The 25,741-nt window shown below is 43.8% G+C and overlaps 1 protein-coding gene across 1 annotated transcript in view; it reads left to right on the top strand.

Moving 5' to 3' along the window:
* LOC109883970 (ras-related protein Rab-6B) overlaps positions 1-25,741 on the top strand; it is a 157,666-nt gene that overhangs the window by 54,736 nt on the left and 77,189 nt on the right. The window contains exon 3 of the mRNA XM_031838181.1: positions 22,599-22,652. Within this exon, the coding sequence (XP_031694041.1) occupies positions 22,599-22,652 (54 nt within the window). The remainder of the gene's footprint in view (positions 1-22,598; positions 22,653-25,741) is intronic.

The following is a 25,741-nucleotide window of genomic DNA, read 5'->3' as shown; positions in this document are numbered from 1 at the left end:
CATCAAACAGACAACCCACACCATCAGACAGACAGCACACACCATCAAACAGACAGCACACACCATCAGACAGACAGCACACCATCAAACAGACAGCACACCATCAGACAGACAGTACACCATCAGACAGACAGCACACCATCAAACAGACAGCACACCATCAAACAGACAACACACCATCAAACAGACAACACACCATCAAACAGACAACGCACCATCAAACAGACAACGCACCATCAGACAGACAACACACCATCAGACAGACAACACACCATCAGACAGACAGCACACACCATCAGACAGACAGCACACACCATCAGACAGACAGCACACCATCAAACAGACAACACACCATGAAACAGACAACACACCATCAAACAGACAGCACACCATCAGACAGACAGCACACCATCAAACAGACAACACACCATCAAACAGACAACACACCATCAAACAGACAGCACACACCATCAGACATACAACACACCATCAAACAGACAACACACCATCAAACAGACAGCACACACCATCAGACAGACAACACACCATCAGACAGACAGCACACACCATCAGACAGACAGCACACACCATCAGACAGACAGCACACACCATCAGACAGACAGCACACCATCAGACAGACAGCACACCATCAGACAGACAGCACACCATCAAACAGACAACACACCATCAAACAGACAACACACCATCAAACAGACAACACACCATCAAACAGACAACCCACCATCAAACAGACAACCCACCATCAGACAGACAGCACACCATCAGACTTACAGCACACCATCAGACACACAACCCAGTCTGATAATTCTTCAGCGAATCACACTGAGCAGCATCTCAGCTGGGACCTGATTTACTTTTGACCAGAGCCCCATAGGCTAGTCGTACACTATAATAGGCGATAGGGTGCCATATGGACTTGATTTAGAGAATGTTTTTTTTGTAACCAACAAAGCGCTCCCTCACTATCTCACCACTTCCCCCATGAGGAGAAGATGTAGAAGACTCCCCGTTCATAGCAGTTCAGTGTAAATCCACTGCTATGTTGTAATGAGATTTGGATGATGTATTGTGAGTGGATGAGATGCTTTTCTGGTAGCTTAGAGCGGCTGTAGCTCTAACAATACACACTGTATCCCCTTCTATCCCTGGATTCGGGAGTCCTGAATGAAGACAGAGATGTCTCAAATGGAAACCTATCCCCTTCGTAGTGTACCAGGGCCCAGGGCTCTTATCGTTAAAAGTGAAGCACTATATAGGGGATAGGGTGCCATTTGGGACTCGGACACAGACTCGCTCCAGAACAACTGTTCAAAGTTGGTGTCTTTTTCTCTTCTTCGTCTGTGTGTGTGTGTGTGTGTGTGTGTGTGAGGGGCTGAATTCGCATTAAAGCAGTACTATGGCTCTTTGAAACCAGGGCTTTCTCTGTGAAACTCTCTCTTGACTAGGGCTTATTTTAGGGAGAGCTTGATCCAGGTCTCTTAACAGTCGGGGAGAGGAGGAGCAGCATGGTCGCTCCAGGAGAATTGTTAACAAGGAATTGTAATGTGTCGTTTTTATTAGAGAGAGAGAGAGACAAAAAGAGAGAGAGTGTGTCTGTTGTGTGTTGTTTGTGTGTGTGTGTGTGTGTGTGTGTGTGTGTGTGTGTGTGTGTGTGTGTGTGTGTGTGTGTGTGTGTGTGTGTGTGTGTGTGTCTGTCCTTCTCTACCTTGCCCTGTCACAAGGTCACAAATGTAACTCAGCCTGATTACAGTCTGCTCATTTATACACTCTTAGTGTAGCAGCTCTTAGTGTAGCAGCTCTTAGTGTAGCAGCTCTTAGTGTAGCAGCTCTTAGTGTAGCAGCTCTTAGTGTAGCAGCTCTTAGTGTAGCAGCTCTTAGTGTAGCAGCTCTTAGTGTAGCAGCTCTTAGTGTAGCAGCTCTTAGTGTAGCAGCTCTTAGTGTAGCAGCTCTTAGTGTAGCAGCTCTTAGTGTAGCAGCTCTTAGTGTAGCAGCTCTTAGTGTAGCAGCTCTTAGTGTAGCAGCTCTTAGTGTAGCAGCTCTTAGTGTAGCAGCTCCTAGTGTAGCAGCTCTTAGTGTAGCAGCTCTTAGTGTAGCAGCTCTTAGTGTAGCAGCTCTTAGTGTAGCAGCTCTTAGTGTAGCAGCTCTTAGTGTAGCAGCTCTTAGTGTAGCAGCTCTTAGTGTAGCAGCTCTTAGTGTAGCAGCTCCTAGTGTAGCAGCTCTTAGTGTAGCAGCTCTTAGTGTAGCAGCTCCTAGTGTAGCAGCTCTTAGTGTAGCAGCTCCTAGTGTAGCAGCTCCTAGTGTAGCAGCTCTTAGTGTAGCAGCTCCTAGTGTAGCAGCTCCTAGTGTAGCAGCTCTTAGTGTAGCAGCTCTTAGTGTAGCAGCTCTTAGTGTAGCAGCTCTTAGTGTAGCAGCTCTTAGTGTAGCAGCTCTTAGTGTAGCAGCTCTTAGTGTAGCAGCTCTTAGTGTAGCAGCTCCTAGTGTAGCAGCTCTTAGTGTAGCAGCTCCTAGTGTAGCAGCTCCTAGTGTAGCAGCTCTTAGTGTAGCAGCTCCTAGTGTAGCAGCTCCTAGTGTAGCAGCTCCTAGTGTAGCAGCTCTTAGTGTAGCAGCTCTTAGTGTAGCAGCTCTTAGTGTAGCAGCTCTTAGTGTAGCAGCTCCTAGTGTAGCAGCTCTTAGTGTAGCAGCTCTTAGTGTAGCAGCTCTTAGTGTAGCAGCTCTTAGTGTAGCAGCTCTTAGTGTAGCAGCTCTTATTATAAAATGTCCAGTTGCCAAGACCATTAATACAAATTCCATTTATACACCGTTGCCCTAGAGCACACAAACGATACATACCTTGTCCTAAACATCAGCACCAACAGGTAACTTCCACAAAGCTGTGAACGATCTGAGACAAAGCAAGAAGGGCCTTCTATGCCATCAAAAGGAACATAAAATTCAAGATACCAATTAGGATCTGGCTTAAAATACTTGAATCAGTCATAAAGCCCATTGCCCTTTATGGTTGTGAGGTCTGGGGTCCGCTCACCAACCAAGACTTCACAAAATGGGACAAACACAAATTGAGACTCTGCACGCAGAATTCTGCAAAAATATCCCCCCGTGTACAACGTAGAACACCAAATAATGCATGCAGAGCAGAATTAGGCCGATACCCACTAATTATCAAAATCCAGAAAAGAGCTGTTAAATTCTACAACCACCTAAAAGGAAGCGATTCCCAAACCTTCCATAACAAAGCCATCACCTACAGAGAGATGAACCGGAGAAGAGTCCCCTAAGCAAGCTGGTCCTGGGGCTCTGTTCACAAACACAAACACACCCTACAGAGCCCCAGGACAGCAGCACAATTAATCCCAACCAAATAATGAGAAAACAAACAGATAATTACTTGACACATTGAAAATAATTTACACAAAAAAACAGAGCAATCTAGAATGTTATTTGTCCCTAAACAGAGAGTACACAGTGGCAGAATACCTAACCACTGTTACTGACCGACAACGATGAGACAGCCTATAGGAAGGAGGCCAGAGACCTGGCTATGTGGTGCCATGACAACAACCTCTCCCTCAACGTGATCAAGACAAAGGAGATGATTGTGGACAACCGGAAATGGAGGACCGAGTACGTCCCCATTCTCATCGACGGGGCTGCAGTGGAGCAGGTTGTGAGCTTCATCACCAACAAACACACCAAGACATTCGTGAAGAGGGCACGACAAAGCCTATTCCCCCTCATGAGACTGAAAAGATTTGTAAAGGGGTCTCAGGTCCTTTTTCAGCTGCACCATCGAGAGCATCCTGACAGGTTACATCACTGCCTGGTACGGCACAAATAATTAAAAAATAAACCCAATTTTAATGAACTCCCATATCTACTGGGTGAAATACCACAGTGTGCCATCACAGCAGCAAGATGTGTGACCTGTTACCACAAGAAAAGGTCAACCAGTGAAGAACAAACACCATTGTAAATACAACCCATATTTATGTTGATTTATTTTCCCTTGTGTACCATTAACCATTTGTACATTGTTACAACACTGTATATATATATATATACACAGTGCCTTGCGAAAGTATTCGGCCCCCTTGAACTTTGCGACCTTTTGCCACATTTCAGGCTTCAAACATAAAGATATAAAACTGTATTTTTTTGTGAAGAATCAACAACAAGTGGGACACAATCATGAAGTGGAACGACATTTATTGGATATTTCAAACTTTTTTAACAAATCAAAAACTGAAAAATTGGGCGTGCAAAATGATTTATAATATTAACCATTTGTACATTGTTACAACACTGTATATATATATATATATATGTGTACATAGACATAATATGTCATTTGAAATGTTTTATTCATTTATTCATTTGGAACTTTTGTTAGTGTAATGTTTACTGTTAATTTGGATTGTTTATTTCACTTTTGTTGAGTATTTGCTTAACCTGCTTTGGCAATGGCACCAGAGAGAGAGACAGACAGACAGACAGACAGACAGAGGCAGGCGTCAGCACCTGGCAGGAAGTCTCTCTGCCTGGCAGAACACACTACAAGGCTCAGAGATCCAGGCGGGAAGTCTCTCTGCCTGGCAGAACACACTAAAAGGCTCAGAGATCCTTCGGAGGCTTGGAGCTGCTCTCCCAACTGACTGAGCTGTCACTCAGACATACAGAGCTGGGCACTGGACTGTGACAAGACAGACGCTCTGGACCTTTGGAGGTCTGAAAGTGTCTGGTGTATTGAGAGAGAGAGAGAGAGACAGAGAGAGAGAGAGACAGACAGACAGACAGACAGACAGACAGACAGACAGACAGACAGACAGACAGACAGACAGACAGACAGACAGACAGACAGACAGACAGACAGACAGACAGACAGACAGACAGACAGACAGACAGACAGACAGACAGACAGACAGACAGACAGACAGAGACAGAGAGAGTAGAAAGAGAGAGACAGAGACAGAGAGAGTAGAAAGAGAGAGACAGAGACAGAGAGAGGGTAGAAAGAGAGAGAGTAGAAAGAAAGAGAGACAGAGAGAGAGTAGAAAGAGAGCAAGAGAGAGAAAGAGAGAGAGTAGAAAGACAGAGAGAGACAGAGAGAGAGAGACAGACAGACAGACAGACAGACAGACAGACAGACAGACAGACAGACAGACAGACAGACAGACAGAGACAGAGAGAGAGTAGAAAGAGAGAGACAGAGACAGAGAGAGGGTAGAAAGAGAGAGTAGAAAGAGAGAGAGACAGAGAGAGAGTAGAAAGAGAGAGAGAGAGAGAGAGAAAGAGAGAGAGTAGAAAGACAGAGAGACAGAGAGAGAGTAGAAAGAGAGAGAGAGACAGAGAGAGTAGAAAGAGAGAGACATGCAGAATTCTGCAAAAATATCCTCCGTGTACAACGTAGAACACCAAATAATGCATGCAGAGCAGAATTAGGCCGATACCCACTAATTATCAATATCCAGAAAAGAGACGTTAAATTCTACAACCACCTAAAAGGAAGCGATTCCCAAACCTTCCGTAACAAAGCCATCACCTACAGAGAGATGAACCTGGAGAAGAGTCACCTAAGCAAGCTGGTCCTGGGGCTCTGTTCACAAACACAAGCACACCCTACAGAGCCCCAGGACAGCAGCACAATTAGACCCAACCAAATCATGAGAAAACAAAAAGATAATTACTTGACACATTGGAAAGAATTAACAAAAAAACAGAGCAAACTAGAATGCTATTTGGCCCTAAACAGAGAGTACACAGTGGCAGAATACCTGACCACTGTGACTGACCCAAACTTAAGGAAAGCTTTGACTATGTACAGACTCAGTGAGCATAGCCTTGCTATTGAGAGAGGCCGCCGTAAGCAGACATGGCTCTCAAGAGAAGATAGGCTATGTGCTCACTGCCCACAAAATGAGGTGGAAACTGAGCTGCACTTCCTAACCTCCTGCCAAATGTATGACCATATTAGAGACACATATTTCCCTCAGATTACACAGATCCACAAAGAATTCAAAAACAACCCCAATTTTGATAAACTCCCATATCTACTGGGTGAAATTCCACAGTGTGCCATCACAGCAGCAAGATTTGTGACCTGTTGCCACGAGAAAAGGGCAACCAGTGAAGAACACACCCCGTTGTAAATACAACCCATATTTATGCTTATTTATTTTATCTTGTGTCCTTTACCATTTGTACATTGTTAAAACACGGTATATATATAATATGACATTTGTAATGTCTTTATTGTTTTGAAACTTCTGTATGTGTAATGTTTACTGTTCATTTTTATTGTTTATTTCACTTTATATACTCACTTTATATATTATCTACCTCACTTGCTTTGGCAATGTTAACACATGTTTCCCATGCCAATAAAGCCCTTGAATTGAATTGAATTGAATTGAGAGATGTTAAAATGTCACACATACTGCAGCCTACGTATCAATACATACACACAAAACATCTAGGTTTAAATAGGGGAGAGGGGAGGGGAGAGGCGTTGTGCCCGTGAGGTGTTGCGTTATCTGTTTTTCAAAGAAAAACAGGTTTTCTGTTCACTTGAGCAATCTGAAATCATGGCTCTAAATACGGAATACGTTGTCTTGAACTGTGTGTGTGTTTGGGAGTTGGCCGTGGGGAGACATGATGAAGAGCTATATCATTCAGACTCCCTGTATGCAGGGATTTTTCTAGCATTGAAGTTTTTGAGCGTTTTTTTGTCCAAACAGTAGGGAAAAAAATAATGAAAAAAATATAAAATCTATATATATATACAGTGCCTTGCGAAAGTATTCGGCCCCCTTGAACTTGGCGACCTTTTGCCACATTTCAGGCTTCAATCATAAAGATATAAAACTGTATTTTTTTGTGAAGAATCAACAACAAGTGGGACACAATCACAATCATTTATTGGATATTTCAAACTTTTTTAACAAATCAAAAACTGAAAAATTGGGCGTGCAAAATTATTCAGCCCCCTTAAGTTAATACTTTGTAGCGCCACCTTTTGCTGTGATTACAGCTGTAAGTCGCTTGGGGTACGTCTCTATCAGTTTTGCACATCGAGAGAATGACATTTTTTCCCATTCCTCCTTGCAAAACAGCTCGAGCTCAGTGAGGTTGGATGGAGAGCATTTGTGAACAGCAGTTTTCAGTTCTTTCCACAGATTCTCGATTGGATTCAGGTCTGGACTTTGACTTGGCCATTCTGGATATGTTTATTTTTTAACCATTCCATTGTAGATTTTGCTTTATGTTTTGGATCATTGTCTTGTTGGAAGACAAATCTCCGTCCCAGTCTCAGGTCTTTTGCAGACTCCATCAGGTTTTCTTCCAGAATGGTCCTGTATTTGGCTCCATCCATCTTCCCATCAATTTTAACCATCTTCCCTGTCCCTGCTGAAGAAAAGCAGGCCCAAACCATGATGCTGCCACCACCATGTTTGACAGTGGGGATGGTGTGTTCAGGGTGGTGAGCTGTGTTGTTTTTACGCCAAACATAACGTTTTGCATTGTTGCCAAAAAGTTCAATTTTGGTTTCATCTGACAAGAGCACCTTCTTCCACATGTTTGGTGTGTCTCCCAGGTGGCTTGTGGCAAACTTTAAACAACACTTTTTATGGATATCTTTAAGAAATGGCTTTCTTCTTGCCACTCTTCCATAAAGGCCAGATTTGTGCAATATACGACTGATTGTTGTCCTATGGACAGAGTCTCCCACCTCAGCTGTAGATCTCTGCAGTTCATCCAGAGTGATCATGGGCCTCTTGGCTGCATCTCTGATCAGTCTTCTCCTTGTATGAACTGAAAGTTTAGAGGGACGGCCAGGTCTTGGTAGATTTGCAGTGGTCTGATACTCCTTCCATTTCAATATTATCGCTTGCACAGTGCTCCTTGGGATGTTTAAAGCTTGGGAAATCTTTTTGTATCCAAATCCGGCTTTAAACTTCTTCACAACAGTATCTCGGACCTGCCTGGTGTGTTCCTTGTTCTTCATGATGCTCTCTGCGCTTTTAACAGACCTCTGAGACTATCACAGTGCAGGTGCATTTATACGGAGACTTGATTACACACAGGTGGATTGTATTTATCATCATTAGTCATTTAGGTCAACATTGGATCATTCAGAGATCCTCACTGAACTTCTGGAGAGAGTTTGCTGCACTGAAAGTAAAGGGGCTGAATAATTTTGCACGCCCACTTTTTCAGTTTTTGATTTGTTAAAAAAGTTTGAAATATCCAATAAATGTCGTTCCACTTCATGATTGTGTCCCACTTGTCGTTGATTCTTCACAAAAAAATACAGTTTTATATCTTTATGTTTGAAGCCTGAAATGTGGCAAAAGGTCGCAAAGCTCAAGGGGGCCGAATACTTTCGCAAGGCACTGTATATATATTGTATAGATATATTTTTGTGTATGAATTTTCTGGATGCTTTCAATGTTAACTAAAATGACTAAAACGGTAATGTCTGCTTCCAACTCACACTCTCAAACACATAGATCCCCTGAACTCAGCTCACTCTCCAGATCACACTCTCAAACACACAGATTCCCTGAACTCAGCTCACTCTCCAGATCACACTCTCAAACACACAGATTCCCTGAACTCAGCTCACTCTCCAGATCACACTCTCAAACACACAGATTCCCTGAACTCAGCTCACTCTCCAGATCACACTCTCAAACACACAGATTCCCTGAACTCAGCTCACTCTCCAGATCACAATCTCAAACACACAGATTCCCTGAACTCAGCTCACTCTCCAGATCACACTCTCAAACACACAGATTCCCTGAACTCAGCTCACTCTCCAGATCACACTCTCAAACACACAGATTCCCTGAACTCAGCTCACTCTCCAGATCACACTCTCAAACACACAGATTCCCTGAACTCAGCTCACTCTCCAGATCACACTCTCAAACACACAGATTCCCTGAACTCAGCTCACTCTCCAGATCACAATCTCAAACACACAGATTCCCTGAACTCAGCTCACTCTCCAGATCACACTCTCAAACACACAGATTCCCTGAACTCAGCTCACTCTCCAGATCACACTCTCAAACACACAGATTCCCTGAACTCAGCTCACTCTCCAGATCCCACTCTCAAACACACAGATTCCCTGAACTCAGCTCACTCTCCAGATCACACTCTCAAACACATAGATCCCCTGAACTCAGCTCACTCTCCAGATCACACTCTCAAACACATAGATCCCCTGAACTCAGCTCACTCTCCAGATCACACTCTCAAACACATAGATCCCCTGAACTCAGCTCACTCTCCAGATCACACTCTCAAACACATAGATCCCCTGAACTCAGCTCACTCTCCAGATCACACTCTCAAACACATAGATCCCCTGAACTCAGCTCACTCTCCAGATCCCACTCTCAAACACACAGATTCCCTGAACTCAGCTCACTCTCCAGATCATACTCTCAAACACACAGATTCCCTGAACTCAGCTCACTCTCCAGATCACACTCTCAAACACACAGATTCCCTGAACTCAGCTCACTCTCCAGATCCCAATCACCTGAATACTGATCACCTGTTCACACACCTGTGTGTCATTATCACACACTTTTCAGTTCAGTTCTTTTGCACCCCATCATTGTGAGTTATTGTTTGTTTTGTGACTCCTAGTTGGTGCTCATGGTTTTCCCGTAATGTAATCCTCCTGTGTATGATAGTTTCTGCCTCACTAATGACACCTTTTGTGTACCTGTTGTACATAGTCCATCAGTAAATAACCCACCCATTTTTACCTACCTCATCCCCATACTGTTTATATTTATTTACTTTTCTGCTCTTTTGCACACCAGTAGCTCTACCTGTACATGACCATCTGATCATTTATCACTCCAGTGTTAATCTGCAAAATTGTAATTATTTGCCTACCTCCTCATGCCTTTTGCACACAATGTATATAGACTCCCCTTTTTTTCCTACTGTGTTATTGACTTGTTCATTGTTTACTCCATGTGTAACTCTGTGTTGTCTGTTCACACTGCTATGCTTTATCTTGGCCAGGTCGCAGTTGCAAACGAGAACTTGTTCTCAACTGGCCTACCTGGTTAAATAAAGGTGAAATAAAAATAAATACATTGCCTATTCCCTGCCTGTACTTTAGCCTATCGGGTTTCCTATTGCCTGATCTCCCGGACAACGTCACTAGCCTTTTCCCTGCCCGTACTGTTGCATACCAGTACATACCAGTACATACCAGTACATACCAGTACATACCACTACATACCAGTACATACCACTACATACCAGTACATACCAGTACATACCAGTACATACCAGTACATACCAGTACATACCAGTACATACCACTACATAACAGTACATACCAGTACATACCACTACATACCAGTACATACCACTACATATCAGTACATACCACTACATACCAGTACATACCACTACATACCAGTACATACCACTACATACCAGTACATACCACTACATACCAGTACAAACCAGTACATACCACTACATACCAGTACATACCACTACATACCACTACATACCAGTACATACCACTACATACCAGTACATACCAGTACTTGCCACTACATACCACTACATACCAGTACATACCACTACATACAGTACATACCACTACATACATACCACTGCAGTACATACCACTACATACCATTACATACCACTACATACCAGTACATACCAGTACATACCACTACATACCACTACATACCACTACATACCACTACATACCACGGCTCCTGCCACGCCCACCACCTAAAGCCCTCCTTTTTTGTTGTTGTTTTAGTTCCATAAGAAACTCTGTGTATCTAACTCCCGTGTGTGTAGTGGTGCTGTGACATCACAGTCTGTTTGCGTCGTCGTGACGACTCAGAGCTTCTACAACGGAGGAAATTAGGCAGCAGGTGTAAACTGAACCGTGCTCTCTAGTAGAAGTCGTTCAGGCTCTTGAAGTGCTGAGTCTGATTGGTTACTACAGGATCGTCCTGGATACCGGGGCCCTTTAGAAAATGGGTCGGGACAGGAGACCTATTAGACAAGTAGGGTAGTCTATGGATGTTGACTTAATGGCACATTAGTCCCTATATAGCGCACTGCATTTGAACAGGGTCTGTATTAGGTCTTTGGTAAAAACGTAGTGCTAGGGGATATAGGGTGCCATTTCAGACACACCCTATTGGTCAGGGTAGTGATCTCCAATAGGTCCATTGATCCAGTCTGCTGCTGGAGGCACAGAGTGCTGCCTATCCTCTTCCATCAAACAGACAACTGTATTCTCTGTTCGGCCAGACAACTAGTTCTGCCTGTGTCTGGGTTTGCTTGACATGCAACCGTAGTTCCGCACCGGTCGATACAACAGGATGTGTTGCATTCAAATCTGTCTATCACACGTCAATATATAACTTTTTTAAGACCTTGCAGGGTGGACTCAGAAGCGTATTGATTAGACTCCCAACTGTCGACTGTACTGACTATACTGTGGTATACCGTACATGTCTTTAAATGTACATCAGTCCACATGTTTGTTAACAGTTGTCCCAGTGACATCATGGACATTCTATTGTCGTCCAAACTTGTCGTCGTCAAAATTCTAAACACCAAAACGACAGTTTGCACGACATCGGCAGACTAGCATACCTGCTATACCTGCTCTATTTGAACACAAATAAACAAATCTGTTTAAAAATGTAACTACAATATGTTCATCTAGCAAGCCAGGCAACTGACAGCAACTTTTGAAACAATGTTTTGGTTCATTGCTAGCTTGTTAGCTAGCGAGCTGGCTAGCCTGTCCAGAAAATGATGAGCAGAACATATCTATAACAATAATCAATTACAAGATCATTATTTACAAGGTAACGACAAGCAAAAACAACAACAACAACAAAAAGGCTAATTTACAGTTGTGAATGTGACAACACAAAACATTCTGTCTGAGAAATGTAGAATTTATTGACGCCGTCGCAACGACAGAGGCAACGTTGAAACCGTTTCATGTCTGTGCGACAAGAAAACAGAAACTCACATTGACGATCAGACAGAATAAATAAATGTTATAAATGTTATTTTGACCAGCGACACTTGTCGAATTCTCATTTGTCTACAGATAAAACCCGCATTTTATTCATCAACCGATGTCATCCCGGCCTTCTGTTCGGAAGCTACAGTTCCTTTTTCTTTCTTTTTGAAGGTAATCAATGATTGAGAAAAACTAAGTTGTTGTCTGGAACATTCCAAGACCAATGCCATTGGTTGTTATCAGAGAAATGGTCCTATTGATTCCTGGTTGTCTGACTCCACCAATACTGGTAGATAAATTAACACTGGTAGATACATTAACACTGGTAGATACATTAACACTGGTAGATACATGAACACTGGTAGATACATTAACACTGGTAGATACATGAACACTGGTAGATACAAACACTGGTAGATACATGAACACTGGTAGATACATGAACACTGGTAGATACATGAACACTGGTAGATACATGAACACTGGTAGATACAAACACTGGTAGATACATGAACACTGGTAGATACATGAACACTGGTAGATACATTAACACTGGTAGATACATGAACACTGGTAGATACATTAACACTGGTAGATACATGAACACTGGTAGATACATTAACACTGGTAGATACATGAATACTGGTAGATACAGCATGAAAGATGCCACTATGGATGGACCTGACAGTGATGTTTTCATCTAAGTCCACCTCCCCATTTTGATACCCTTAAAAGAGGAAGTTAGATAACATGGTTACTGTAGCTGAGATCCCTGGTGGGTAACATAGAAGATTCTAGCTATTCTTCATTCTAGAGGTAAAATTGATTTCTCTTGAGATATTTTTTTTTATAGCCTTTTTTTTTTGAGAGTGAGACGATTTTCAGACTGAGAAATATGGGTGATCAATATTTATTTCTAGGCAATGTAGTAAACTAAAACTATAAAGTATAGCCTAAGCATATTTCCTTATAACTGCCCAGATAACTGCCCACACATAGGCTGGAGCCTGCTGTATTTAATGAGACAGCACGCGCACCTGATCTCACAGGCCTTGCAAAAGTATTCATCCCCCTTGGCATTTTTCCTATTTTGTTGCATTACAACCTGTAATTTAAATAGATTTTTATTTGGATTTCATATAATGAACATACACAATAGTCCCAATTGGTGAAGTGCAAAAAAATGACTTGTTTCAAAGAAATTTGAAAAAAAAAGTAAAGTGTAAAGTGGTGCGTAGTATACATACTGTATGTATTCACCCCCTCTGCTATGAAGCCCCTAAATAACATCTGGTGCAACCAATTACCTTCAGAGGTCACATCATTAGTTAAATAAAGTCCACCTGTGTGCAATCTAAGTGTCACATGATCTGTCACATGACATCTATGTCTCAGTATATATATACCTGTTCTGAAAGGCCCCAGAGTCTGCAACACCACTAAGCAAGGGGCACCACCAAGCAAGCAGCACCATGAAGACCAAGGAGCTCCCAAACAGGTCAGGGACAAAGTTGTGGAGAAGTACAGATCATGGTTGGGTTATAAAAAAGTATATGAAACTTTGAACATCCCACAGAGCACCATTAAATCCATTATTAAAAATGGAACGAATATGGCGCCACAAACCTGCCAAGAGAGGGCCGCCCACCAAAACTCACAGACCAGGCAAGGAGGGCGTTAATCAGAGAGGCAACAAAGAGTCCAAAGATAGCCCTGAAGGAGCTGCAAAGCTCCACAGAAGAGATTGGAGTATCTGTCCATAGGACCACTTTAAGCCGTACACTCCACAGAGCTGGGCTTTATGGAAGACTGGCCAGAAAAAAGCCTTTGCTTAAAGAAAAAAAATAAGAAAACACATTTGGTGTTTGCCAAAAGGCATGTGGGAGACTCCCCAAACATATGGAAGAAGGTAATCTGGTCAGATGAGACTAAAATGTAGCTTTTTGGCCATCAAGGAAAATGTTATGTCTTGCACAAACCCAACAACTCTCATCACCCCATGAACACCATCCCCACGGTGAAGCATGGTGGTGGCAGCATCATGCTGTGGGGATGTTTTTCATCGGCAGGGAAACTGGTCAGAATTGAAGGAATGATGAATGGCGCTAAATACAGGGACCTTGTTGAGGGGAACCTGTTTCAGTCTTCCAGAGATTTGAGACTGGGATGGAGGTTCACCTTCCAGCAGGACAATGACCCTAAGCATACTGCTAAAGAAACACTTGAGTGGTTTAAGGGGAAACATTTAAATGTCTTGGAATGGCATAGTCAAAGCCCAGACCTCAATCCAATTGAGAATCTGTGGTATGTCTTAAAGATTGCTGTACACCAGCGGAACCTATACAACTTGAAGGAGCTGGAGCAGTTTTGCCTTGTAGACTGGGCAAAAATCCCAGTGGCTTAGATGTGCCAAGTTTAAAGAGACAAACCCCAAGAGACCTGCAGCTGTAATTGCTGTACAAGGTGTCTCTACAAGGTATTGACTTTGGGGGGTGAATAGTTACTCAACTTTTCAGATTGTTTTCTATTATTTCTTGTTTGTTCCACAATTAAAAATTATTTTTGCATTTTCAAAATGGTAGGCATGTTGTGTAAATTAAATGATACACCCCCCCCCCCCCCTCCCATTCTTGTTGCTTCCAGTTCAGTAGACATACAGTGGCTTGCGAAAGTATTCACCCCCCCAACAAAATAGGAGAAATGCCAAGGGTGGGGGGCGGGGGTGAAAATACTTTCGCAAGCCACTGTATGTCTACTGAACTGGAAGCAACAAGAATGGTAACAGCGACACTTGCTATGTTTTGCATAGAGGATATAGCATACGTACCTTTTAGGAGACAAATAAATGGGTCATTAATACCAGGACGCAACATTCGCCATTTTCCTTTTCAATGATGATACCATTTTCTGATTGGTTTGAGGACCTTCCACTTCTTTCCATTATCAAAAAATGTATTGACAGACACTGTCGTAAATTACAGTTGCATCATATTTAAGTTAATTTCATATTTAAATTTACTGTCATGTGATTCTCCACCCCATGTAGACACCCTACTCTACAGTATTTCGATGAGACCAGACATACTAGACACACTTGAACTACCACCCCAAACTAGGAGAGGAGAAGTTGACGCAGCGAATTCAGTCTGAATAATGAAACAAACCAAAAAAATGTAATTTTAATACAATAGGTAGGCTAATGCATACAAAGCAAAAAGATGACCGTTTCCAACTAACCTGCGGGAAAACAAAAATATTTCCATTCCAAAGTCGTCTGTCTGACTGCCCGCAGCATGAAAAATGCCGACTGGAATGCAGTTCTCTATTTCATACAACCCTTATGAGAAAAAGACACATTTCACTTTCTGGCTAATGGTGCCTGGGGTTCTAATTCAGAACAAATCTCTTTCCTGATATTAGAACCTTTCTCTTCCCCCTCTTCTCCCAGCAGTCATTGGTTAAATCCCTCTTCTCCCAGCAGCCATTGGTTAAATCCCTCTTCTCCCAGCAGTCATTGGTTAAATCCCTCTTCTCCCAGCAGTCATTGGTTCAATCCCTCTTCCCCCAGCAGTCATTGGTTCAATCCCTCTTCTCCCAGCAGTCATTGGTTAAATCCCTCTTCTCCCAGCAGTCATTGGTTCAATCCCTCTTCCCCCAGCAGTCATTGGTTAAATCCCTCTTCTCCCAGCAGTCATTGGTTAAATCCCTCTTGTCCCAGCAGTCATTGGTTCAATCCCTCTTCTCCCAGCAGTCATTGGTTCAATCCCTCTTCTCCCAGCAGTCATTGGTTAAATCCCTCTTCTCCCAGCGATCATTGGTTAAATCCCTCTTCTCCCAGCAGTCATTGGTTAAATCCCTCTTCTCCCAGCGATCATTGGTAAAAAATCCCTCTTCTCCCAGCGATCATTGGTTAAATCCCTCTTCCCCCAGCAGTCATTGGTTAAATCCCTCTTCTCCCAGCGATTATTGGTTAAATCCCTCTTCTCCCAGCAGTCATTGGTTCAATCCCTCTTCTCCCAGCAGTCATTGGTTCAATCCCTCTTCTCCCAGCAGTCATTGGTTAAATCCCTCTTCTCCCAGCGATTATTGGTTAAATCCCTCTTCTCCCAGCAGTCATTGGTTCAATCCCTCTTCTCCCAGCAGTCATTGGTTCAATCCCTCTTCTCCCAGCAGTCATTGGTTAAATCCCTCTTCTCCCAGCAGTCATTGGTTCAATCCCTCTTCTCCCAGCGATCATTGGTTAAATCCCTCTTCTCCCAGCAGTCATTGGTTCAATCCCTCTTCTCCCAGCAGTCATTGGTTCAATCCCTCTTCTCCCAGCAGTCATTGGTTAAATCCCTCTTCTCCCAGCAGTCATTGGTTAAATCCCTCTTGTCCCAGCAGTCATTGGTTAAATCCCTCTTCTCCCAGCAGTCATTGGTTCAATCCCTCTTCTCCCAGCAGTCATTGGTTCAATCCCTCTTCTCCCAGCAGTCATTGGTTAAATCCCTCTTCTCCCAGCAGTCATTGGTTCAATCCCTCTTCTCCCAGCGATCATTGGTTAAATCCCTCTTCTCCCAGCAGTCATTGGTTAAATCCCTCTTCTCCCAGTAGTCATTGGTTCAATCCCTCTTCTCCCAGCAGTCATTGGTTCAATCCCTCTTCTCCCAGCAGTCATTGGTTAAATCCCTCTTCTCCCAGCGATCATTGGTTCAATCCCTCTTCTCCCAGCAGTCATTGGTTCAATCCCTCTTCTCCCAGCGATCATTGGTAAAAAATCCCTCTTCTCCCAGCGATCATTGGTTAAATCCCTCTTCCCCCAGCAGTCATTGGTTAAATCCCTCTTCTCCCAGCGATTATTGGTTAAATCCCTCTTCTCCCAGCAGTCATTGGTTCAATCCCTCTTCTCCCAGCAGTCATTGGTTAAATCCCTCTTCTCCCAGCAGTCATTGGTTCAATCCCTCTTCTCCCAGCGATCATTGGTTAAATCCCTCTTCTCCCAGCGATCATTGGTTAAATCCCTCTTCTCCCAGCAGTCATTGGTTAAATCCCTCTTCTCCCAGCAGTCATTGGTTAAATCCCTCTTCTCCCAGCGATCATTGGTTCAATCCCTCTTCTCCCAGCAGTCATTGGTTCAATCCCTCTTCTCCCAGCATTCATTGGTTGATTATCTCTTCCTCCAGCAGTAATTGGTTGATTCCCTCTCCCCCCAGCAGTCATTGGTTGAGAGGCCATGCAGGATCCGGAAGCTGGGGCTTTCTTTAACGATGATGTGTGATTGGTTAATAATGAAAGAGTTACTGAATTATTTAGTCTGCATGGGAGTCTGTTTGTGCAGCGCAGCACAGTGCTTCTCTCTGTGTGTGGCATTCTATATATAACCCAGAGAGGATGCCTGGCTCTGCCGTTCAAAATTAAAACAACAAACACCTCTGTGGCTTTGCTTTCAACATGACTTTATCTAATATTGAGGAATGCCAACTGTTTGATCCCTTAATTTCATCACGCTATTTAATTCATAGACTTCGTAACACATCTCCTTCAGGGTTTTCAACCCAATCTGACTAAAGAGCTTTCTTGATAGATGACCATCGTCCTTGCACTATGTTTTAGATATTTATCTTTTTATGTGAACTAGAGACAATTAGGTTACAGTGAGAGTCGAGATGATCTGGCTGTGGGAGAATAGAGGAGAAGGATACATATATTAAGTAATGCTCCTATTGCCAGAGGAGCCTGAGTGAGTATTACTGCCCTCCGCAGTGGCTGGCATCGACAGGGTAATGGGATCGTGATCAAGCTGCTGGTGGCCAGTTCTGTCAGAGTGGGCAGACCAGGCAGGGGGTACCCCGCTGGGCAGCAGCACTGTGTCCAATGCTGCAGAGCTCCCCCGTCTCCAAGGCCCCAATGCTGCAGAGCTCCCCCGTCTCCAAGGCCCCAATGCTGCAGAGCTCCCCCGTCTCCAAGGCCTCAATGCTGCAGAGCTCCCCCGTCTCCAAGGCCCCAATGCTGCAGAGCTCCCCCGTCTCCAAGGCCTCAATGCTGCAGAGCTCCCCCGTCTCCAAGGCCCCAATGCTGCAGAGCTCCCCCGTCTCCAAGGCCTCAATGCTGCAGAGCTCCCCTGTCTCCAAGGACCCAATGCTGCAGGGTTCCAACACTGCAAACTCAACTGGCTCCAAGCCTCAGCTCCAATACTGCAGGCTCCAATACTGCAGGCTCTAATACTGCAGGCTCTAATACTGCAGGCTCCAATACTGCAGACTCCAATACTGCAGGCTCTAATACTGCAGGCTCTAATACTGCAGGCTCCAATACTGCAGACTCCAATACTGCAGGCTCTAATACGGCAGGCTCTAATACTGCAGGCTCTAATACGGCAGGCTCTAATACTGCAGGCTCTAATACTGCAGGCTCTAATACTGCAGGCTCTAATACCGCAGGCTCTAATACTGCAGGCTCTAATACTGCAGACTCTAATACCGCAGGCTCTAATACTACAGGCTCCAATACTACAGGCTCTAATACTGCAGGCTCTAATACTGCAGACTCTAACACTGCAGGCTCTAATACTGCAGGCTCTAATACCGCAGGCTCCAATACTGCAGGTTCTAATACTGCAGGCTCTAATACTGCAGGCTCTAATACTGCAGGCTCTAATACTACAGGCTCCAATACTACAGGCTCTAATACTGCAGGCTCTAATACTGCAGACTCTAATACTGCAGGCTCTAATACTACAGACTCTAATACTGCAGGCTCTAATACCGCAGGCTCTAATACGGCAGGCTCTAATACTGCAGGCTCCAATACTGCAGACTCCAATACTGCCGGCTCTAATACGGCAGGCTCTAATACTGCAGGCTCTAATACGGCAGGCTCTAATACTGCAGGCTCTAATACCGCAGGCTCTAATACCGCAGGCTCTAATACTGCAGGCTCTAATACTGCAGACTCTAATACCGCAGGCTCTAATACTACAGGCTCCAATACTACAGGCTCTAATACTGCAGGCTCTAATACTGCAGACTCTAACACTGCAGGCTCTAATACTGCAGGCTCTAATACCGCAGGCTCCAATACTGCAGGTTCTAATACTGCAGGCTCTAATACTGCAGGCTCTAATACTGCAGGCTCTAATACTACAGGCTCCAATACTACAGGCTCTAATACTGCAGGCTCTAAAACTGCAGACTCTAATACCGCAGGCTCTAATACTACAGACTCTAATACTGCAGGCTCTAATACCGCAGGCTCTAATACGGCAGGCTCTAATACTGCAGGCTCTAATACTGCAGGCTCCAATACTGCAGGCTCTAATACCGCAGGCTCTAATACTGCAGGCTCTAATAGTGAAGGCTCTAATACTGCAAGCTCTAATACTGCAGGCTCCAATACTGCAGGCTCTAATACTGCAGGCTCTAATACTGCAGGCTCTAATACGGCAGGCTCTAATACTGCAGGGTCTAATACTGCAGGCTCTAATACGGCAGGCTCTAATACTGCAGGCTCCAATACTACAGGCTCTAATAGCACAGTCTCCCCTGTCTTCGAGGCTCCCCACTGCAGGTTTAGTGATTAGGGAACAATATAAGACTAGTGGATTACTGTTCATTATTATTCTGGATTATCCCATTCCCCATGGACAATACATTACACTGCCAGTGTATTGGGCATCGTTTTCCAGTGTTTGCTGTTAAAAAAACATTATGAACACTCTGTTCTTCCCATGACATCGACCGACCAGGTGAATCCAGGTGAAGTCTATGATCCCTTATTGATGTCACCTAAATCCACTTCAATCAGTGGAGGTGAAGGGGAGGAGACGGGTTAAAGAAGGATTTTTAAGCCTCGGGACAATTGAGACATGGATTGTGTGTGTGCCATTCAGAGGGTGAACGGGCAAGATAAAATATTGAAGTGCCTTTGAACGGGGTATGTTAGTAGGTGCCAGGCACAACGGTTGGTGTCAAGAACTGCAACGCTGCTGGGTTTTTCATGCTCAACTGTTTCCTGTGTGTATCAACAACGGTCCACCACCCAATGGACATCCAGCCAACTTGACACAACTGTAGGCAGCATTGGAGTCAACATGGACCAGCATCCCTGTGGAACGCTTTCAACACCTTGTAGAATCCAACTCAATATTAGGAAGGTGTTCTTAATGTTTTGCGTAGACGTTAATCTACCACTCTGCTGGCATTATCTAACAATAATGTGTAAAGATGATAGATTCGTTAGCTATTCATATTAATTGCTATAACCTGCTACGAATGTAGAAGATGCAATGCACAGAAGCAGCTTCTTGATATCATGTGTAGCTTCCTATCAGATATTATGAGTACTTCAGTACATGTTCAGCATCAGGTCTATTGGCAGGATTAGACACAATCGCCTGGCCGCTCCGACTGTACACAAGGCTAATCCCATCAGATATGTACTGTACTGGATTCAGTCAGATATCTACTGTACTGGGTTCAGTCAGATATCTACTGGGTTCAGTCAGAAATGTACTGTACTGGGTTCAGTCAGATATCTACTGTAATGTACTGGGTTCAGTCAGATATCTACTGTACCGTACTGGGTTCAGTCAGATATCTACTGTACCGTACTGGGTTCAGTCAGATATGTACTGTACTTGGTTCAGTCAGATATCTACTGTACCGTACTGGGTTCAGTCAGATATCTACTGTACCATTCTGGGTTCAGTCAGATATCTACTGTACCATTCTGGGTTCAGTCAGATAAGTACCGTACTGGGTTCAGTCAGATATCTACTGTACCGTACTGGGTTCAGTCAGATATCTACTGTACCGTACTGGGTTCAGTCAGATATCTACTGTAATGTACTGTACTGCACTGGGTTCAGTCAGATATCTACTGTACCGTACTGGGTTCAGTCAGATATCTACTGTACCATTCTGGGTTCAGTCAGATAAGGACCGTACTGGGTTCAGTCAGATATCTACTGTACCGTACTGGGTTCAGTCAGATATCTACTGTACCGTACTGGGTTCAGTCAGATATCTACTGTAATGTACTGTACTGGGTTCAGTCAGATATCTACTGTACCGTACTGGGTTCAGTCAGATATCTACTGTAATGTACTGTACTGGGTTCAGTCAGATATCTACTGTACCGTACTGGGTTCAGTCAGATATCTACTGTACCATACTGGGTTCAGTCAGATATGTACCGTACTGGGTTCAGTCAGATATCTACTGTACCGTACTGGGTTCAGTCAGATATCTACTGTACCATACTGGGTTCAGTCAGATATCTACTGTAATGTACTGTACTGTACTGGGTTCAGTCAGATATCTACTGTACCGTACTGGGTTCAGTCAGATATCTACTGTACCGTACTGGGTTCAGTCAGATATCTACTGCACCGTACTGGGGTCAGTCAGATATCTACTGTACCGTACTGGGTTCAGTCAGATATCTACTGTACTGTACTGGGTTCAGTCAGATATATTCTGTACTGTACATTCCTGTACTGGCTTCAGTCAGATATCTACTGGGTTCAGTCAGATATCTACTGTACTGTACTGGGTTCAGTCAGATATGTACTGTACTGGGCTCAGTCAGATATCTACTGTACCGTACTGGGTTCAGTCAGATATCTACTGTACTGTACTGGGTTCAGTCAGATATCTACTGTACTGTACTGTCCTGTACTGGCTTTAGTCAGATATCTACTAACTGTACTGGGTTCAGTCAGATATCTTCTGTACTGGGCTCAGTCAGAAATCTACTGTACTGTACTGGGTTCAGTCAGATATCTACTGTATGTACTGTACTGTGTTCAGTCAGATATCTACTATACTGTACTGGGTTCAGTCAGATATCTACTATACTGTACTGGGTTCAGTCAGATATCTACTGTACTGGGCTCAGTCATATCTACTATACTGTACTGGGCTCAGTCATATCTACTATACTGTACTGGGCTCAGTCATATCTACTATACTGTACTGGGCTCAGTCATATCTACTATTCTGTCCTGGGCTCAGTCAGATATCTACTGTACCATTAACACTCCACAGTCCTCAAGGCAGTTAACTCTCCACAGTCCTCAAGGCCGTTAACTCTCCACAGTCCTCAAGGCCGTTAACTCTCCACAGTCCTCAAGGCCGTTAACACTCCACAGTCCTCAAGGCCGTTAACACGCCACAGTCCTCAAGGCCGTTAACACTCCACAGTCCTCAAGGCCGTTAACACTCCACAGTCCTCAAGGCCGTTAACACTCCACAGTCCTCAAGGCCGTTAACACTACACAGTCCTCAAGGCCGTTAACACTCCACAGTCCTCAAGGCCGTTAACTCCACAGTCCTCAAGGCCGTTAACACTCCACAGTCCTCAAGAACGTTAACACTCCACAGTCCTCAAGGCCGTTAACACTCCACAGTCCTCAAGGCCGTTAACACTCCACAGTCCTCAAGGCCGTTAACACTCCACAGTCCTCAAGGCCGTTATAACACTCACCAGTCCTCAAGGCCGTTAACACTCACCAGTCCTCAAGGCCGTTAACACCATTTTCTTCTCATTTCAGGCCACAATCGGAATAGACTTCCTATCAAAAACGATGTACTTGGAAGACCGAACGGTAAGTAGCTCAATCAACAAAAAAACAAAAAAAACGTTAATTTGCTCCTAATCCACGGCTCTTTACTGCCGTTTCAATGTCAACACCAGGTCCACACCTTGTCCCTGTGTAATATCGTCACCTGTTAGATATACAGGTGTGTCAAACGTCACCTCGGTGTTAGATATACAGGTGTGTTAGATATACAGATGTGTTAGATATACAGGTGTGTTAGATATACAGGTGTGTTAGATATACAGATGTGTTAGATATACAGGTGTGTTAGATATACAGGTGTGTTAGATTTAAACGTGTGTTATATTTACAGGTGTGCTAGATATACAGGTGTGTTAGATATACAGGTGTGCTAGATATACAGGTGTGTCAAACGTCACCTCGGTGTTAGATATACAGGTGTGTTAGATATACAGATGTGTTAGATATACAGGTGTGTTAGATATACAGGTGTGCTAGATATACAGGTGTGTTATATTTACAGGTGTGTTAGATATACAGGTGTGTTAGATATACAGGTGTGTCAAACGTCACCTCGGTGTTAGATATACAGGTGTGTTAGATATACAGATGTGTTAGATATACAGGTGTGTTAGATATACAGGTGTGCTAGATATACAGGTGTGTTATATTTACAGGTGTGTTAGATATACAGGTGTGTTAGATATACAGGTGTGCTAGATATACAGGTGTGTTATATTTACAGGTGTGTTAGATATACAGGTGTGTTAGATATACAGGTGTGCTAGATATACAGGTGTGTTATATTTACAGGTGTGTTAGATTTACAGGTGTGTTAGATTTACAGGTGTGTTAGATTTACAGGTCTGTTAGATATACAGGTGTGTTAGATATACAGGTGTGCTAGATATACAGGTGTGTTAGATATACAGGTGTGTTAGATATACAGGTGTGTTAGATATACAGATGTGCTAGATATACAGGTGTGTTAGATATACAGGTGTGTTAGATATACAGGTGTGTTAGATATACAGGTGTGCTAGATATACAGGTGTGTTAGATATACAGGTGTGTTAGATATACAGGTGTGTTAGATATTCAGATGTGTTGGATATACAGGTGTGTTAGATATACAGGTGTGTTAGATATACAGATGTGCTAGATATACAGGTGTGTTAGATATACAGGTGTGTTAGATATACAGGTGTGTTAGATATACAGGTGTGCTAGATATACAGGTGTGTTAGATATACAGGTGTGTTAGATATACAGGTGTGTTAGATATTCAGATGTGTTGGATATACAGGTGTGCTAGATATACAGGTGTGTTAGATATACAGGTGTGCTACATATACAGGTGTGTTAGATATACAGGTGTGTTATATTTACAGGTGTGTTAGATATACAGGTGTGTTAGATATACAGGTGTGTTTATTTTCAGCAAACTTAACATGTGTAAATATTTGTATAAACATAACAAGATTCAACAACTTAGACATAGACATACATACTTAGACATACATACTTAACAAGTTCCTCAGACATGTAACTAACAGAAATGGAATAATGTGTCCCTTGAAAAAAGGGGTCAAAATCAAAAGTAACAGTCAGTATCTGGTGTGGCCACCAGCTGCATTAAGTACTGCAGTGCATCTCCTCCTCATGGACTGCACCAGATTTGCCAGTTCTTGCTGTGAGATGTTACTCTACTCTTTCACCAAGGCACCTGCAAGTTCCCAGACATTTCTGGGGGGAATGGCCCTAGCCCTCACCCTCCGATCCAACAGGTCCCAGACGTGCTCAATGGGATTGAGATCCGGGCTCTTCACTGGCCATGGCAGAACACTGACATTCCTGTCTTGCAGGAAATCACACACAGAACGAGCAGTATGGCTGGTGTCATTGTCATGCTGGAGGGTCATGTCAGGATGAGCCTGCAGGAAGGGTACCACATGAGAGAGGAGGATGTCTTCCCTGTAACGCACTGCGTTGAGATTGCCTGCAATGACAACAAGCTCAGTCCGATGATGCTGTGACACACCGCCCCCAGACCATGACGGACCCTCCACCTCCAAATCGATCCCGCTCCAGAGTACAGGCCTCGGTGTAACGCTCATTCCTTCAACGAGGAATCCGACCATCACCCGGGTGAGACAAAACCGCGACTCGTCAGAGAAGAGCACGTTTTGCCAGTCCTGTCTGGTCCAGCGACATTGAGTTTGTGCCCATAGGTGACGTTGTTGCTGGTGATGTCTGGTGAGGACCTGCCTTACAACAGGCCTAGAAGCCCTCAGTCCAGCCTCTCTCAGCCTATTGTGGACAGTCTGAGCACTGATGGAGGGATTGGGCGTTCCTGGTGTAACTCGGGCAGTTGTTGTTGCCATCCTGTACCTGTCCCCCAGGTGTGATGTTCGGATGTACTGATCCTGTGCAGGTGTGTTTACACGTGGTCTGCCACTGCGAGGACGATCAGCTGTCCGTCCTGTCTCCCTGTAGCGCTGTCTTAGGCGTCTCACAGTACGGACATTTCAATTTATTGCCCTGGCCACATCTGCAGTCCTCATGCCTCCTTGCAGCTTGCCTAAGGCACGTTCACACAGATGAGCAGGGACCCTGGGCATCTTTCTTTTGGTGTTTTTCAGAGTCAGTAGAAAGGCCTCTTTAGTGTCCTAAGTTTTCATAACTGTGACCTTAATTGCCTACCGTCTGTAAGCTGCTAGTGTCTTAATGACCGTTCCACAGGTGTATGTTCATTAATTGTTTATGGTTCATTGAACAATCATGGAAAACAGTGTTTAAACCCTTTTCCAATGAAGATCTGTGAAGTTATTTGGATTTTTACAAATTATCTTTGAAAGACAGGGAACTGAAGAAGGGACGTTTCTTTTTTTGTTGATGAGTTTAGGTGTCCCAAATGGCACCCTATTCCCCATAAGGCTCAGTAGTGCACTACATAGGGAATAGGATGCCGTTTGGGATGCAGTACACGGTTTGTGGGTCTTAAACCCTTAAGTTATACAGTGATTGGTCCTCACACACACACACACACACACACACACACACACACACACACACACACACACATCAATTGAAGTAGGCCTGACATTGATGTCATGTTCCACGGTATAAGAAAT

Source organism: Oncorhynchus kisutch, linkage group LG13, assembly GCF_002021735.2.
Source record: "Oncorhynchus kisutch isolate 150728-3 linkage group LG13, Okis_V2, whole genome shotgun sequence".
Classification (NCBI taxonomy): Eukaryota; Metazoa; Chordata; class Actinopteri; order Salmoniformes; family Salmonidae; genus Oncorhynchus; species Oncorhynchus kisutch.
This window is presented reverse-complemented; position numbering and strand designations above follow the sequence as displayed.